At 46.0% G+C, this 17,414-nt stretch overlaps 1 protein-coding gene across 1 annotated transcript; it reads left to right on the top strand.

Moving 5' to 3' along the window:
- Positions 1-73: 73 nt before the first annotated feature.
- On the top strand, positions 74-17,055 carry LOC119321431 (oxysterol-binding protein-related protein 1C-like). The gene is made up of 6 exons (XM_037595115.1): positions 74-241; positions 14,683-14,991; positions 15,085-15,459; positions 15,933-16,172; positions 16,539-16,706; positions 16,793-17,055. The coding sequence occupies exons 1-6, from the start codon at positions 74-76 to the stop codon at positions 16,958-16,960; spliced, it is 1,428 nt and encodes a 475-aa protein (XP_037451012.1). The 3' UTR covers positions 16,961-17,055.
- The last annotated feature ends 359 nt before the right edge of the window (positions 17,056-17,414 follow it).

The following is a 17,414-nucleotide window of genomic DNA, read 5'->3' as shown; positions in this document are numbered from 1 at the left end:
GAGCCTCATCGCCCTGGAGTTGCCGCCCCACCACTACGCGACGCGATTTAGCGAGCGATGATGGATCCAAGCCATGGAAGAGCTCAACACCGACAGCCGCACCGTCTACGAACTACTTCGCCATGAGTTCACCAGCAACATGGACAACAAGCTCCGGACTCATGGTGAGTCACTTCTCAAGTCGATGAGCAAGATGATCGAAGCCAACAACACGACCCTCGACAGGCTCATGTCGGCGCGGGCGGATGGGATCCTGATACGTCCATTTTGCATCATGCTTTTATATCAATATTTATTGCATTATGGGCTGTAATTTCACGTTATGTCACAATACTTATGGCTATTCTCTCTTATTTTACAAGGTTTACATGAAGAGGGAGAATGCCGGCAGCTGGAATTCTGGGCTGGAAAAGGAGCAAATATTGGAGGCCTATTCTACGCAACTCCAAAAGTCCTGAAACTCCACGGAATACCTTCAAACAAATAAAGAAAAATTGTCGCCAAAGATGAAGGCTAGGGGGCCCACACCCTGCTCACGAGGGTGGGGGGCGCCCCCCCTGGGCGCGCCCCCTACCTCGTGGGCCCCCTGGTGTCTCTCCGACGCCCATCTTCTCCTATATGAAGTCTTTCAATGAGAAAAAAAATAAGCAGCAACCTTTCGGGACGAGACTCCGCCGCCACGAGGCGGAACCTTGGCAGAACCAATCTAGGGCTCCTGCAGAGCTGTTCTGCCGGGGACACTTCCCTCCGGGAGGGGGAAATCATCACCATCGTCATCACCAAGGCTCCTCTCATCGGGAGAGGGCAATCTCCATCAACATCTTCACCAGCACCATCTCATCTCCCAACCCTAGTTCATCTCTTGTATCCAATTCTTGTCTCCAAGTCCGGGATTGATGTTAGTAGGTTGCTAGTAGTGTTGATTACTCCTTATAGTTGATGCTAGTTGGTTTATTTGGTGGAAGATCATATGTTCAGATCCTTTATGCATATTATTACCCCTCTGATTATGAACATGAATATGCTTCGTGAGTAATTACGTTTGTTCCTGAGGACAAGGGAGAAGTCTTGCTATTAGTAGTTATGTGAATTTGGTATTCGTTCGATATTTTGATAAGATGTATGTTGTCTAGCCTCTAGTGGTGTTATGTGAACGTCGACTACATAACACTTCACCATTATTTGGGCCTAGAGGAAGGCATTGAGAAGTAATAAGTAGATGATGGGTTGCTAGAGTGACAGAAGCTTAAACCCTAGTTTATGCGTTGCTTCGTAAGGGGCTGATTTGGATCCATATGTTTCATACTACTAGGGAAAAGCCTATACACAGAAATTTAGCAACAACGCGGGTCAAAAAAGAGCGCTAGTGCTAGATAGCAGTAGCGATTGAGGAAAAACCGCGCTACAGATACACCCTTAGCAGTAGCGCGTGTAGTGCCAAAAGCGCTACTACTAATATTCCCGTTGGTAGAATGATAGGATACGCATAGCAGTAGCGGGCTTGGAAGAAGCGCGCTACCGCTAGGGTATAAGTAGTAGCACGTTTCCGACGAAGAGCGCTACTACTAATGGAAATAAAATAAGATGAAAAACAAATAGAAAAGTAAATGAAAATGAAAGAAATAGAAAAAGTAGAAAGGAAAAAATAAAATGTAAAGCATAATAATTGAAAAAGCGAAAAAACGGAGGAAGGCATAGCAGTAGCGTGTGTTTGTAAGAGGCGCTATAGCTAACATAGCTGCAACGCATGTCCTAGACCCCCGCTATAGAAACAGAAAAGAAAATAAAAAATGGAAGAAAATTACATAGCTATAATAGTAGCGCGTTTTGTGAAAACCGCTGTAGCTATCTTAGCTATAGCGCGTTTTGCGAAACTCGCTACCGCTAAATTTGACTTAACCAAAAAACCGTTTCCCCCCGGCCACCACTTCTCCCCCAAATCCCTCGACCCACCCCGCCGCCATCTCCCCGATTCGCCGTCGCCCCACTTCGCCGCCGTCTCCTGCCGACGTCGACGCCACCAGAGCCGGGCGCCGTCGACGCCACCGAAGCCGCCCCCAACGCCACAGAGCCGCGCGGCCTCATCAACGCCACCGGAGTCGCCGTCGACACCACCAGATCCTCCCTCACCACAACTGCCTCCCTCGCCGTCAGCGGAGACGCCCCTGCCTCCCTCGCCAGCATTGCCTCCCTCGCCACCACTGCCTCCCTCGCCACCACCGGAGCCATCCTCTGTAAGCCCCCACCCCTCCTCTCTCTCTCATGCATAGGTTAGCTAGTTTAATTAGCTTAATTATCTAGGTTAGGGAAAAAATTTAGTTAGGGCTTTGACAGAGAAGTAGTTAGGTTAACTAGTTTAATTAGGTTAATTATCTAGGTTAGTGCAAAAATTAGTTAGGGCTTTGACAGAGAACTAGTCAGGTTAACTAGTTTAATTAGGTTATTTAGTGCAAAAATTTATTTAGGGCTTTGACACAGAACTAGCTGCGTTAACTTGTTTAATTAGGTTAATTATGTAGGTAAACTAGATTAACTAACTAGGTTAAATAGGTAGGTTAATTAGGTTCGTTGGATTAACAAGCTAGGTTAAGTAGGTTGGCTAGGTTAGAGGAAAATGTTATTTTAGAGCATTAGGTCAGAAGGGTTAGAGAAATGGAGTTCCTTTGCAATTTAATTGGGTTATGTCCTAGGCAGAGAAGGGTTAGAGATAATAATGTGTGTTTGTGTGAGAGAGAGGAATAGCTAGATCAACATAATTTGGGTTTTGTCCTAGGCAGAGAAGTGTTTAGTGAAGGAAAAGAATTTAGGCAAATTTTATTTTAAAGATGATCCCTTCCTAGACTTTTATTGTTGATTATATCTTTTCATTGAAGTGGTCATGTTATATCTTTTCATTGAAGTGGTTCGATTGTGCCCAAGTGGCTTTGTTGTTTCCAGGGAATGATGCTGAGTGGCCTATGTTTTGTCGGAATGTTGATTCATTTCTGTTCCAGAAAATTTCAGGTTCTCGATTTGTCCAATTTTTAGCAATGGTCATGTCGAAATTTTCTGTGAATTTCGGCATGACTTGTGCTACAAACTAGGACATATCGAGTGCCCAGGATTTGCCGCACCAGGAAGGAGTCAACATTCCTGCAAAACAATAGGCCTTTTTTATGTCATTATTCATTTTATTCGGTCTAGAATTAATTGACTAGATTTAATCATAGGAAACATGGCTAGCAACGATGAAGGACAGGGTTCTGGTGATTGCGTCAATGCCTACCGGGCGGCAGACGGATTTTTTAGCCTTACCGACGATCAACCTTTGTTGTTGCTGGGCCCACCGGTGGCATCGGGGACTGAGACCGACACGCAGACCGGTGCTGAGACTGAGACCGGCGCTGAGACTCAGACCGGCATCGGGACCGGCGCTGAGACTGAGACCGGTGCTGCCTCGGGGAGCGGAGCCGGCATAGAACCGAAAGCAAAGAGGCAACAGCTTCCTAACAAACTCAGGACTACTAGCCTGGTGGTCACGGAGGTGGACGACGTCATTTTTGAGCCAAAGGCGCCCGAGGAAGCTCGCTCGTGCTACGGCAATAAAATAGGCAGCATCGTATGGACAACCGCCACCATCAACGATGAGAAACTACAGAAGATAGAAAATATGAGGAGCTCCCTCCTAAAGAAGTTTCACCAGATATTCTTGTTCCCGGGCCGGAATGAGAAGGATTATGAAGATATAGACAAGGACCCGACAATGAAGAAGATAAACAAACACGCCATGACCAAGTTTAGCGACGCGTTGGCCGCCTGGAAAACTCGAGTGAAAGAAAGGATCATCGACAAGAAGGAACCCTACTCCGAGATTGTAAAGGATAATCTAACAATCACGGAAGACCAGTTTCAAATATTCAAGGAGGCTTGCGAGGCCGAAGCTGCCAAAAACAAGTCTGAGTACATGAAGGGGCTTCAAGAGAGGAACTTTGGGAGACACCACCTCGGAAGCCGTGGTTACGGCGGAAAGAGGTCCAAATGGGCCAAGGAGGATGCGGAAGCCACGACTCTGGGCATCCCAGACCCCTTGGCGGATTTCACCGTCCGCAGGAGCGTGACGTCCTGAGGTCCCGGCACCATTGGGACCCAGTGCAGAAGGTTTACGAGACAACACCGGTCATTTCGGAGTTCATGAGAGTGCTGGTAATTTTAGTTTCTGATCAATTCGACTGCACACATTAGTCATATTTGTAAATGTTCCTTGTGCCTTTTGCAGAGAGAGCAGCACCGGATTGCGGCCGAAAGCGACTCGCCGTCTGAGGCATTGGCGAGGCCCAAGTGGGACACTCCATTCTAGCGGGTGTTGAAAATATTGAAACAACAACCGGTGGATACTCGACCGTCGTATGGATGCGTGCACGGTGTCGGAGACGGCGCCACGTGGAAGAAGTACTACCGTGAGACCACGGAGGAGAGAAAGGAAAGACGGAGGTTAACTGAAGAAAACATCGACAAGAAGGTTGAGATTGCGGTTGAGAAGAAATCATCTCAGACAGTCGCAAGAGCGGTAGCTGCCGCAAAATAGGTGGTTGCAGATTTTTCTACTTCCTTGGTGACGGGCGTTATCACTTGGACAAGGCAAAATCCAGAAAAAAAAATGCAGAGGACTTTCCCCTTGCTGACTTCTTGGGAGCACCTGCTCCCGCACCGGCTCCCGCACTGGCTCCCGCACCGGACGTGCTCGGCGGTGCTTCGTCTTTGGCTGAGCTCGACGCCCTCACGGTATCTGTCACACCGGCCCCCTTCAATATAAATGTATAATCTCCCGTCTTCGTTGCCTTTCGGATGTCTCACATCGCAGACTTTTCTTTGCAGGCCGATGAAACCCCGTGCACCACATTGTACACCATCGGCGACTAGAAGGTGGACGTGGGGAAGGCGACAATAATGAAGCCGAAGGAATCATTGTTCCACAGCCGTCCGATCCCCCCGAACGTCTTCAAGGTTTCCGTGGCCCGTCTCGAACCGGGCCACGAGAATTTGCCTCCTCCAACACTGCTGGTGGACGACGAGGAGACACCGCGGTGGCTTGGTGATTGTTGCAATGGGTGGGTCCTGTTGTGGCCAAAGAGTCTGCTTCGTCTGGAGGCGGTTGGGAGCACACCCACGAGCACGCAGCCTCAGCAAGGTATGAACATCAACACCCCACCTACCCAATTAGCGTCGGGTGTCGGGTTGGGTGATAGCGGACGGGGTAAGGAGGAGGCTCCATTAGTTGTTGATGACATCGCCATGGATGAGGATGAGGACGACGGTGGCGCTGAACAGTATGTCTATACTGGCGCCTCCTCAGGGTTTGAGCGTCATGAGTCGGTGCCTGAATTGCCATCTCAACGTATTATGGATGACCTTCCGGTAGTAAGAAGTCTAGGAAGAGAGCGAGGAAAGGCAAAAAAGCTGATTCTATGATCTAGCCGCCTCAGCAGCCTTGGCTTCAGGACCGTATAGATATCCCCGATGCGGATAAATGGCATATCCCCGGTCAACCAATCCTACTTGCAACAGCGCTACAGGCCAGATTCGGCGATCTAAGGAGACTTCATGACGATGTGATGCGGGTAGAGAAAGGCCTCATTGCCTCGACAGATCTAGGATACCCACTCTACGTGGTTAAAGTTCCGCGGCAAAGGTCGTACATCGACAGCTTCCCCGCGGATAAGTTCTTCCTCCGATTCGATTACATATTCGACATGTTTCACGTGAAGAAGCTGGATTTTACGTTTGTCCGCCTTTATGCCTTGCACATGAACTACATCATCAGGGTTGAGCAGATATCTCATATATGTGTCGCTGACCCGTACTACATGCACGAGGGCTTCTTGGGAGTCTGCGCAGAGCATCGTGTATACGCGAGGGAATACATCGTCAATTTCATGCTCGCCAATAAGGACAAGGGGGCGATTCTTGTGCCTTATCATCCCGTGTAAGTCATCCACGCTGCTATCCTTCCTTCGATTTCAATCATTCATTTGCATGGTGGAGGCTAAGTAATCTGAGGTGTACTTATTTTGCGCAGCGGCGGGCGCATCGTCCTCATCATCCTATACCCCCAATTCTCCCACGCTCTTTACTTGGACTTGTCGAAGAACATTCACAAAAAGGATTACACCCACATCAAGGATGTTCTCGACAGTGCTATGTTTTACTACCAAGCAAGGGGTGGAGAGGTCAGGGACAAGAAGAAAAGGGGCGGCAGGGTCGCCTTCGCCCATAAGACCGACTTACTGCTACATCCAGCAACCGAGTGATTCTCTTAATGGTGGATTCTATGTCCTACACCACATGCTGGAGTATAGACGGGATCACTAGAACCTTCGCATGTCACCTAGATCCGGCGATGCCCATATTATGCAATGGGCAAAGGACGTAGGAGATATCGAGGATCATCGACTTCGAGCTGAGTTCTATCACATCCAGCGCGAACTTGCCCAAATCATCATGAAGGAGGTCGTCGGAAAAACAGGGATGTTCTACGAAGAAGGACAAATGTCGCGGGAAGATGTCCGAACATGGATAGTCTCTCAGCGTCTCGACATGAAGGCTTTCACTAAGCTCGGGGACTATCTCCCTGACATTGATGGATGGCACGACATGTTGGAGTGATTGTCGATATATGACAATGTGTCTGTTTAGTCCATACTTTCTGTATGACAAAACTTTGAGTTATGCGTAGTGAAACTTTATTTGTGATGTAATTAAACCGTCCTCCTCCTCGACTAGCGAAGATCACTCTAGTTAGGGCATTTTGGGTACGATGAACTTTGTTATTTATGCTTATGATATGTTGTTTCTATTTTTGTCAAGTCTGTCTCTTTCTGTTGCTCAACTATATATGTTGCATATCATCGACTCATGTGACGATGCAGGTGCATAGATCATCGATGGCGAAGAAGTGCTACGCCAGGAGTATATATACGACGAGTGGCCGGAGTGTCAGGCCCAGGTGTTACTGGTTTCCGGTTTCCGAGCGACAAGCAGTAGTTAGTTTAGGTTCACGCTAATGCGAGAGAGGGATACGAAATCATGTACTCAAAGTGATAGCTCTTCTTGCGTATACCATTGTTTAGATGGATGACGATGTATTTGCAAGTAATCGAGGACTTGTATCGCTATTTTCGAGATGATGACGAGAGACCACTTTGTGTTGGATGATGATTATGATGATACTATTTGTATGTATATGCTATGATTACATTTGTGGTCTCGCAGGCATTCGTATGTGTATCATGATGAAATTTCTATGTGCTAAATATTCTTCTATAAAGTCTATTCAAATACAAAACAAATATGCCCAAAAAAAACAAAAAACCTATTAAATTAGCAGTAGCGAGTGTATAAAAGTTAGCAGCAGCGCCGCGATAGCAGTAGCGCGTCGTCGCAAAGCGCGCTAGAGCTACTAGCAGTAGCGAGCTTCCAATTACCGCGCTGCTGCTACACTTGTGTAGCAGTAGCGCCGGTGACCACGCGCTACTGCTATGTGTTAGCTGTAGCGCCTTATTAGTAGCGCCCCTCCCCGCGCTACTGATACACCTAAAACCCGCGCTGCTGCTAGCCTTTACCCCCGTAGTGTGCTATGGTTAGGTTTACCTTAATACTTTTGTTGTAGTTGCGGATGCTTGCAATAGAGGTTAATCATAAGTGGGATGCTTGTCCAAGTAAGGGCAGTACCCAAGCACCGGTCCACCCACATATCAAATTATCAAAGTACCGAACGCGAATCATATGAACGTGATGAAAACTAGCTTGACGATATTCCTATGTGTCCTCGGGAGCGCATTTCCTATTATAAGAGTTTGTCCAGGCTTGTCCTTTGCTACAAAAAGGATTGGGCCACCTTGCTGCACTTTATTTACTTTTGTTACTTGTTGCTCATTACAATTTATCTTATCACAAAACTATTTGTTACCACTTATTTCAGTACTTGCAGAGAATACCTTGCTGAAAACCGCTTATCATTTCCTTCTGCTCCTCGTTGGGTTCGACACTCTTACTTATAGAAAGGACTACGATAGATCCCCTATACTTGTGGGTCATCAGATCCGAGATGAAATCACCCTCGACCTCGAGAAGATCAGGCGACTTGTTCGGGGTATCTTCACCCCGTCCAGTAGAGCAAAGAGTTGCTCCTCAACCTACTCAGCCTACTGAACCTGTTGAAAATGAAACTCCTTTTGAGATTCCTTCGGGTTTGATGGAAAAACTGCTAGCTAACACTTTTACAAGAGATGGAACAAAGCATCCTGATGAACATCTACGCTATGTGGATGATGTTTGTGGACTATTTAAGCTTGCAGGTATACCCGATGATGTTGTTAAGAAGAAGGCTTTCCCTTTATCTTTAAAGGGAGACGCATTGACATGGTATAGACTATGTGATGATATGAGATCATGGAACTATAAAAGATTGAAATTGGAATTTCATCAAAAGTATTACCCTATGCATCTTGTTCATTGTGATCGCAATTATATACATAATTGTTGGCCTCGCGAAGAAGAAAGCATCGCTCAAGCTTAGGTGAGGCTTAAATCAATGTTATATTCATGCCCCAATCATGAGCTCGCAAGAGAAGTTATTATGCAAAGTTTTTATGCTCGGCTTTCTGATAACAATCGCACCATGCTCGATACTTCTTGTGCTGGCTCTTTTATGATGAAGACTATTGAATTCAGATGGAATTTATTGGATAGAATTAAACGCAACTCTGAAGATTGGGACCTCGACGAAGGTAAGGAGTCAGGTATGACACCTAAGTTTGATTGTGTTAAATCTTTTATGGATACCGATATTTTCCTAGGGGATCCTCCTCCACCCAATGGTGATCCCGTGTTTGAGCTTAAACCATTGCCTGATAATCTTAAATATGCTTATCTTGATGAAAAGAAAATATATCCTGTTATTATTAGTGCTAACCTTTCAGAGCATGAAGAAGAAAGATTATTGAAAACTCTAAAGAACCACCGTGCCGCTATTGGATATACTCTGGATGATCTTAAGGGCATCAGTCCCACTCTATGTCAACATAAAATAAATTTGGAAGCTGATGCCAAACCAGTTTGTGATCCTCAACGACGTTTGAATCCTAAAATGAAAGAAGTGTAAGAAAGGAAATACTCAAGCTTCTGGAGGCACGTATAATTTATCCTGTTGCTGATAGTCAGTGGGTAAGTCCTGTCCACTGTGTCCCTAAGAAGGGAGGTATTACTGTTGTCCCTAATGATAAAGATGAATTGATTCCGCAAAGAATTATCACAGGTTATAGGATGGTAATTGATTTCCGTAAGTTAAATAAAGCTACTAAGAAAGATCATTACCCCTTACCTTTTATTGATCAAATGCTAGAAAGATTATGCAAACATACACATTATTGCTTTCTAGATGGTTATTCTGGTTTATCTCAAATACCTGTGTCAGCTAAGGATCAATCAAAGACTACTTTTACATGCCCTTTTGGTACTTTTGCTTATAGACGTATGCCTTTCGGTTTATGTAATGCACCTGCTACCTTTCAAAGATGCATGATGGCTATATTCTCTTACTTTTGCGAAAAGATTTGTGAGGTTTTCATGGACGACTTTTCCGTCTATGGTTCCTCTTTTGATGATTGCTTGAGCAATCTTGCTCGAGTTTTGCAGAGATGTGAAGAAACTAATCTTGTCTTGAATTGGGAAAAGTGCCACTTTATGGTTAACTAGAAGAACGCCCGTGCGTTGCAACGGGGCCACATTAACTTTAAAAGTTCAATATCAATTATGTTAATATTACATTGAATATTCTCATACATATTAAGTGACATCGACGACCTTTTTTACCATCAAATTCTCTCTCTCACACACACACACATCCTCTCCCTCCCTCTTCCTCACTCTCTCTCCCCCTCTCCCTCACTCGGGAGGTGGGACGAAAATAAACCCGAAACGGAGACTACCAACTAAGACATTAGGAGTAGAGATCATTTAGTTGATAAGAATAAATAGAAAACGGTGTTAAAAAGGAGAAACAGATTAGAATACATTGAAAAACCAAAAGGACAATATAGAAGGGGATTCGCCCTGCCCTCCGGGCCTTGCCACCGAACCGGCTCAGCGGTCCAGTCCCCGCGCGGTCGTCTTCTCCTGTTCCCCGAGCCGCGTCACTACTGAGACGGGCTCCCGCCCGACCACCTCACTGGCATCGAAGGAGAATGGATAAGGGTGACACCCTGCCTTCCCTACCCCATGGCCTCACTCCTCCTTGACGCCCCCTCCCAAATCCACTTCTCCTCCTCGCTCGCTCGATCCCGTCGATCTGGACGAAGTCAGACGCCACGGCCACCATGACCGACCCCGTCCACATGGCCACTGCCCTCCCTGCGGGCTAGGAGCTTGTCGAGGAGCTCCGAATGCCTTCGCTACTTCGTCTGCGCCAACGAGATCAAGTCCAGCACCCCCGCATCGACTTCGCTGCCGTCTTCCTCAACCTTGGGCCACCACGACATTGTCGTTCGATCTGTGCCGCCCCGAGCTCCCATGTCTTCCCCTAGGGCGCCATTGACACCGCCATGATCTCCTCTTGCCTTTCCCTTGTCTCCCCTCTCGTTTGCTCTCGTTAGGTATTTCGCCTTGGCCGAGAACCGCCATCCGCCATGGCCATTGCAGGGGTAGCCACCGAGCTCCTCGGATTGACCCCCTGGCACATGCCCGCTCCTATGCACGCCCATGCCCGAGCCTGCCGCTCTTCTTCCGCACCCGCGGGGCCACTCCCTCGCCATGCCCACGCCCGCTACACCACGTCGGTCGTGCCCGCCGCTGCCGTCGCGCTCGCCGCAGCCACCGCACCACTGTGCCCCGCGCGACACACACCCTGGTCGCACGCCACACTCTCGCTGGCTGCGCTCGCCCCGTCTGCTGCCGCCCTGCCTCGCGCCGCCTCCAGTCATGGCCATCTTCTGCCGTCCGCCCCCTCAGCCTCGCCTACTGTGTGTTGCTTCCTGCTGCTATGCGCTGCTCTACCGCTGGGACGCTGCTGCACCATGCCCTCGACACCGCCGTGGACAAATATGGCAGAGGGATTGTTAATGGAGTACGAGAAGGAGGTGGCGGAGAAGGTGTGGAGAGGCAGGAGGTCTGGGGCGGTGTCACCTGGCTATGGTGGAGGTGTTTATCCGACAAGGAGCCGGAGTGGAAGGAGAGGTCACAATTGGAAAGAATCACAAAAAAAATCATAACCCGGAGATCTCAGTTCAAAAAAAATGCTAATATCGATGGAAAACATAGAAAATGTTTGTTGTTATCAAGGAAAGGTAAAAATTTAGGAAAGTTAGGATTTTTGAACTGATTTCTATGCAAATGGGGTTTTATTGTTTGATAACATGATATCTGTACCTGCCCGTTTGTGACGTGTCTGATTAGGAAAGTTTGCAAATGTTAAGAAACTATTTATTGGGAGGAAAGTTGTGACGTATCTGTTATTTGTTTCCTAAAACAAATTTCACTAATAAGTTAGGAAAGTCAGATTAAAATGTATTATTTGTTTCCTAAAAATCTGTTATTTGTTTCCTAAGACAAATTGAACCAATAAAAGGAATCAATTGATTTGCATAATTTAAGGAAGTTAGATTAAAATGTATTATTTGTTTTCTGAAAATCTGTTATTTGTTTCCTAAGACAAATTGAACCAATAAAAGGAATCGATTGATTTAGATAAGTTAGGAAAGTTAGATTAAAATGTAATATTTGTTTCCTGAAAATCTGTTATTTGTTTCCTAAGACAAATTGAACCAATAAAAGAAATCGATTGATTTGCATAATTTAAGGAAGTTAGTTTAAAATGTATTATTTGTTTCCTGAAAATCTGTTATTTGTTTCTAAGACAAATTGAACCAATAAAAGGAATCGATTGATTTGCATAATTTAGGAAAGTTAGATTAAAATGTATTATTTGTTTCCTGAAAATCTGTTATTTGTTTCCTAAGACAAATTGAACCAATAAAAGGAATCGATTGATTTGCATAATTTAAGGAAGTTAGATTAAAATAGCATAATTTAAGGAACTTGGAGGAGATCGAGGGGTGGGGCTGGCTAGGGGGTGGAGGTGGGATGAAAAAAACCGGACAAAAATAAACTGTACCAGGCTACCAAGTGCTCCATTAGGTAAACTGCAGTGCAAATAACTTGACTGCAATTTTCATTCAAGTATTCATTTGTAATTCTCCCTTTTTATTGCTATATGATATCTGATGCTTGATGCTTTTACCATATTAAAAGAACACATGCATTAGAAAAGAAATACGGTACCTAAGTACTTTTGTTCTTCTCTAGTGAGCAGGAGTCCTAGCATCTTCCTCCTACGCATTTGTTGAAACAATCCTTTCATCATTGAAACTTCGGCAAAGCTAATAATACATGAGAACATGGCATGCATGCCATCAGCACAAGAAGGATGTTGTCTTAGTAAGCATACATTTGTACATATAGTGTGCTGAAAATTGAAACTAGATTTTCACGCAAAATAAGTTTCCAAGGCATTCCTTTAATACTTTTAGTTCCTTATTTTGTTGCCCCTTGTTTCCATCTCTTCCAAATACAAAGATAGCAAGGAAGCCAATGCAAAACTGGGCCAGAGCATGAAAAGTGATGCCACATCTGGCATCGCAGTCTAGTGAGCCTCTGTTAGCACTTGATAAAATCAATTAGCAATAGCAACAATAACAGTGCACATGTATTAGCACTTAATATATAATCCCAACAAGAGGATCTGTTGTTGTAGAAGATGCGATGTACATTTGTCCAGCTTAATATATAATCAAATCACCAAAGAAGTACCTGTTTGTCTCACTTTATATTCTCAGAAGCTGAGACGGCTGGCTAGGATGAAGCAGCAGCAATGCAAGTGTCCCTCGTAGGTCATGTTTAACACTGAAGCAAAACAAATTTGCATTGGTGTAAAACTAAAACTATTAGCTCTTTCACCTTGTCAGACAGTCCCTTCAATCCAAGAATATACAACATCTAGAAGAAATAAAACCAATGACATAATTAGTAAACAATTTCAGCGACAAAAGGATAAATAAATTGGATTTTTAAAACAAAACCTGCACCTGCAGAAGTATATGTTATATTAACAAAAGTGCAGATCCCGTCCCACTCTTCACTTTTTGACAAAAAACTTTGGAATAGCAATCTTGGTGAGTGATCTCGACCGGGTTCGATCGGCATGGCGTGTCGTTCCTCCAGGAGTGGGTGCTGAGAGGAAGGATGGAAAACCTCCATTGTCAATCGGTCGGAGCTGCATCGTCATTTGGATCAGAGCATGGACGAAATCGAGATGTAGAGGTTGAGGAATTTGTAGGACGTGAGGGTTTAGGGTGGGCATCACGAGAACTCACCCATATCTTGGGAGACGGCAGACCCGAGGTGCAGTCATGTTCGTGCTTCAGGGGCTGCCACATGCTGTCCTCGCCGCCATCGCCTGTCGATGCCACTTCAGCGCCACGAGCATGGGACTGAGGGATGAAGGGAAGGGAAGGGAAGGAAGCGAGCTAATGACGTACCTATGTTTGGTATGTAATACCCTCCATTAAGAGTAGATATTTTCTTAAAATCGGTTATTTTGTTTTCTAATTAATGTGATTGAGCAATTTAAGGTAAGGTTAATTAATTTAGATTTGATATTTAGAGATTGATCGTGATTGATTCTTTCACATAAAGACATTACTAAAAATAACTTGCACCAGCATGGAAAGTTATGATCCGTTAAGATTTTTTTCGTTGTGTGAGAGGGTGACGCGGAACTAAACCGGTGGGGTGGGGGAGGGACGAAAAAACCAGCGAAATAAAACAGTTGAAAGTGGTGGGACGAAAATAAACCGTACGAGGCTACCAACTGCTCCATTAGGAGTAGAGATAACGACGGGAGTTTGGGCGTGTGCGAGACTCGATCGCGGGGTTTTTCTTGGTTTTTCACGGCTGAGGGGGAGGTGGCACTACTAGGAAAAGGGCTATAGATGGAAATGACACTAATGGCGCACCAGACAGGTGGTGCACCATTAGTATATACTAATGGCGCACCACCCTCTGATGCGCCATTAGTGTTGAAACTACTAATGGCGCACCCTGACCACGGTGCGCCATTAGTACCAAAATTTTTTTTTGAACTAGTGCGCCTGTCCAAACATACTAATGGCGCATCCAGACACAGTGCGCCATTACTGGTTGTAACTAGTAATGGCGCACCAGTAAGGGATGCGCCATTGCTATCTATACGTATGGCGCACCCCTACCAGTGCGCCATTGCTATCACCCCTTATCCCCTCCCTCTTGTCACGTTCTCTCCCCCTCACCTTCCTCCTGACACACCCACCCACCTCCCTCGACTTTGATTTAGATCGGGAACCCCCGGCCGCCCGCCTCTTCCTCTCCCTCCTGACCACGGCGAGCTCCCTTCCCCCTCCCTCACACCAGATCCAGGGCATGGAGCCGTGGTGAGCTCCTTCCCCAACCCTCCTCACCGGATCCAGAGGAGAGCAGGTGACCACGTCCTCCGGCGACGGCGTTGCTCCGGGGTGTGGAGGCCGCCGAGCTGCAGGAGGAGGAGCTCCCTGCCACCCCAAGGCCCCAGATCCAGCCGCCACGGACAAGGAGCCCGCGGCCATGGCGACCTAGCAGGCACCACAGGAGGAGGCCGGCCATGGCGACACCGGATCTGGCATCTCCGGGGTCCTCTACAAGTGGGTCAACTACGGCCGCGGGTGGCGGCCCCGCTGGTTCGCGCTCAGCGACGGCGTGCTCTCCTACTACAAGATCCACGGGCCCGACCGCATCGACCTCTCCCGCGACACCGACCGCGGCGCCAAGGTCATCGGCGAGGACTCGCTCCGCCGCCTCGCGCGCCCCTCCTCCGCCTCCGCCCCCCACTCCAACGGCCACGGCCACCACCAGACGCCCCGCAAGCCCCTCGGCGAAATCCACCTCAAGGTCAGTCGCCCGCTCGATGCTTCGATTCGCTCCTCTGATCCGCAGATCCATTTCCCTCTGTCTCTGACGCTGAAACGGGTGGTTGACGTGCAGGTGTCGACCGTCAGAGAGAGCAGATCGGACGACAGGAGGTTCTCCATCTTCTCGGGGACCAAGAGGCTGCACCTGCGGGCCGAGACGAGGGAGGACAGGGCCGCGTGGATCGAGGCGCTCCGTGCCACCAAGGAGATGTTCCCGAGGATGTCCACCAGCGAGATGGTCGGGCCGGGGGACACTGCGGCGGCCGCGGCAGTCTCCACCGAGCGCCTGAAGAAGCGCCTGCAGCAGGAAGGGGTCAGCGATGCTGCCATTGCTGACAGCGAGAGGATCGTGCGGGAGGAGTTCGAGGCGCTGCACAAGCAGCTTGTGCTTCTCAAGCAGAAGCAGGCGCTACTCCTTGACACGCTCCGCCACCTAGAGGTATTCATATCTATCTGACCCTGCTTCGAACAGAACTTGATCCTGCATGGGAGTAGGAAATTTTGAGTCCACTGCATGGTGTGATATTGTAGCGGAGGGAGTAGAACTTAAGTAGTTTAACCTGAAACATAAGTAGCTTAGAGGTGGTTTTGTTTGATTTTGCACTGTGTCCTCTACTCCTCTTCAGGTTGTTCTTGTTATCTCCTGCTTTGCAGTTGTAGTATATATCCAATCTTAGTTTTGGTTTGTACCAAAGAGGATATCAATGTACTTATGTGATTACTCCTGTTTGTGTCCTACATATTACACCTTTATGCAATGTCTTCCGTTTTACTCTAAACTCATTCGAGTGCATTCTAAATCCGCCTCTAACACTTCTTGGTGTCATTATGTTTAACCTGTTCTCTACCATTTTGTTTCTTTGCAAAGATGTCAGAACTTTTCTGTGTGCATGTTATCTGTAGTAGTGGCAATAACTAACTTGTGATTGGACATGTTTATTTGCTTATTTCTATCATGAGATGAACCACATTTATGCATCTTACATCTCTATGTTGAATACTCAGGGGGATAGTGTGATGAGGATTCTAAGCGTTGCAGCATTTGTTGTTTCTAGTTATGCCTCTACGGATGGAAGGAGTTGTAAGCCCTTCAACCCTCTTCTTGGGGAGACCTATGAAGCAGATTATCCAGATAAAGGTCTTCATTTTTTCTCAGAAAAGGTATTTTTATGAACCTTTAGAAATCCAGTAATATGAAGAACAGGTTCTTACTGTTGGTTAGCATAGTCCACTGTTCATTCTCCTAACTTATTTCTTACATTCTGATAGTGAGTTTATGTAACGTAACACCTTAAACTTCTCCATGAACTAGTTTGAATACTGCTTTCAGAACAGCCCGCTGCAATACTGCTGCAGTGCCCCATGTAGTCGTTACTTCGGATTTTCTACTCTGTACATGTTGAATCATCAAATAGCCTTTCTTTTGTAGACTAACAGATATTTGAGGCCACTACAGATTTTCTTGAAGTTTAGTTTATTTGCTTCTGCATGTTGGTTTATATAAAAATATTCAATACCACTTGCCAGGTTAGTCATCATCCAATGGTTGTTGCATGCCACTGTGAGGGAAATGGCTGGAGGTTTTGGGCAGATAGCAACCTAAAGAGCAAGTTCTGGGGTCGCTCCATTCAACTTGATCCTGTTGGTGTGTTAACACTGGAGTTTGATGATGGTGAAGTTTTCCAGTGGAGCAAGGTATTATTACCTAGTTATCAAGAAATGGTTAACTCTGTGAAATGATTGACTCTGTGAAATGATTAACTGAAAATATGCTATCACAGGTGACCACTTCCATTTACAATCTCATATTGGGTAAACTGTACTGTGATCACTATGGTACTATGCGCATTCAAGGTAATCGCGAATATTCATGTAAGCTGAAGTTCAAGGAGCAGTCAATTATTGATCGCAACCCTCATCAGGTATTTAATAAATTGCCTGTATACTAGATGTATTTTGTATGCTTGTTCTTCTGATTTCTCCTTTTATTTCCTAACTTTGCAGTTTGTTTGTCACTAAGATGATGCTTTTCCATGCATATTAGTTAAAGCAAGTGATGCCTCTGTGCCTTTTGGCAAGACATATTTTTAGCAGTTTATATATATTCATTTGAAAGCATAATGGGTTCACCTTTTAACAATGTGTATTGATTTCCTTTGAAAAATAGTTGGTGTTTAATGTGATGTTTCTCAAAGTTTTGGCACCCAGGAATTTTAGAATCTAACTTGAAAATGATACAAGTCTTGAGCCTTATGCTATTATTTTGAAAAAAAGGCAATATTGCGCACAAATAAAATAAATAGTATTTTGGCTCAGAAATCAACTACTGAATTCAAAGGACCATTTTGACCCTATTGTGCTCCGAAATCAACTATTGAATTCAAAGGACCATTTTGGCCCTAT

This window comes from Triticum dicoccoides, chromosome 6B (assembly GCF_002162155.2).
Source record: "Triticum dicoccoides isolate Atlit2015 ecotype Zavitan chromosome 6B, WEW_v2.0, whole genome shotgun sequence".
Lineage (NCBI taxonomy): Eukaryota > Viridiplantae > Streptophyta > Magnoliopsida > Poales > Poaceae > Triticum > Triticum dicoccoides.
This window is presented reverse-complemented; position numbering and strand designations above follow the sequence as displayed.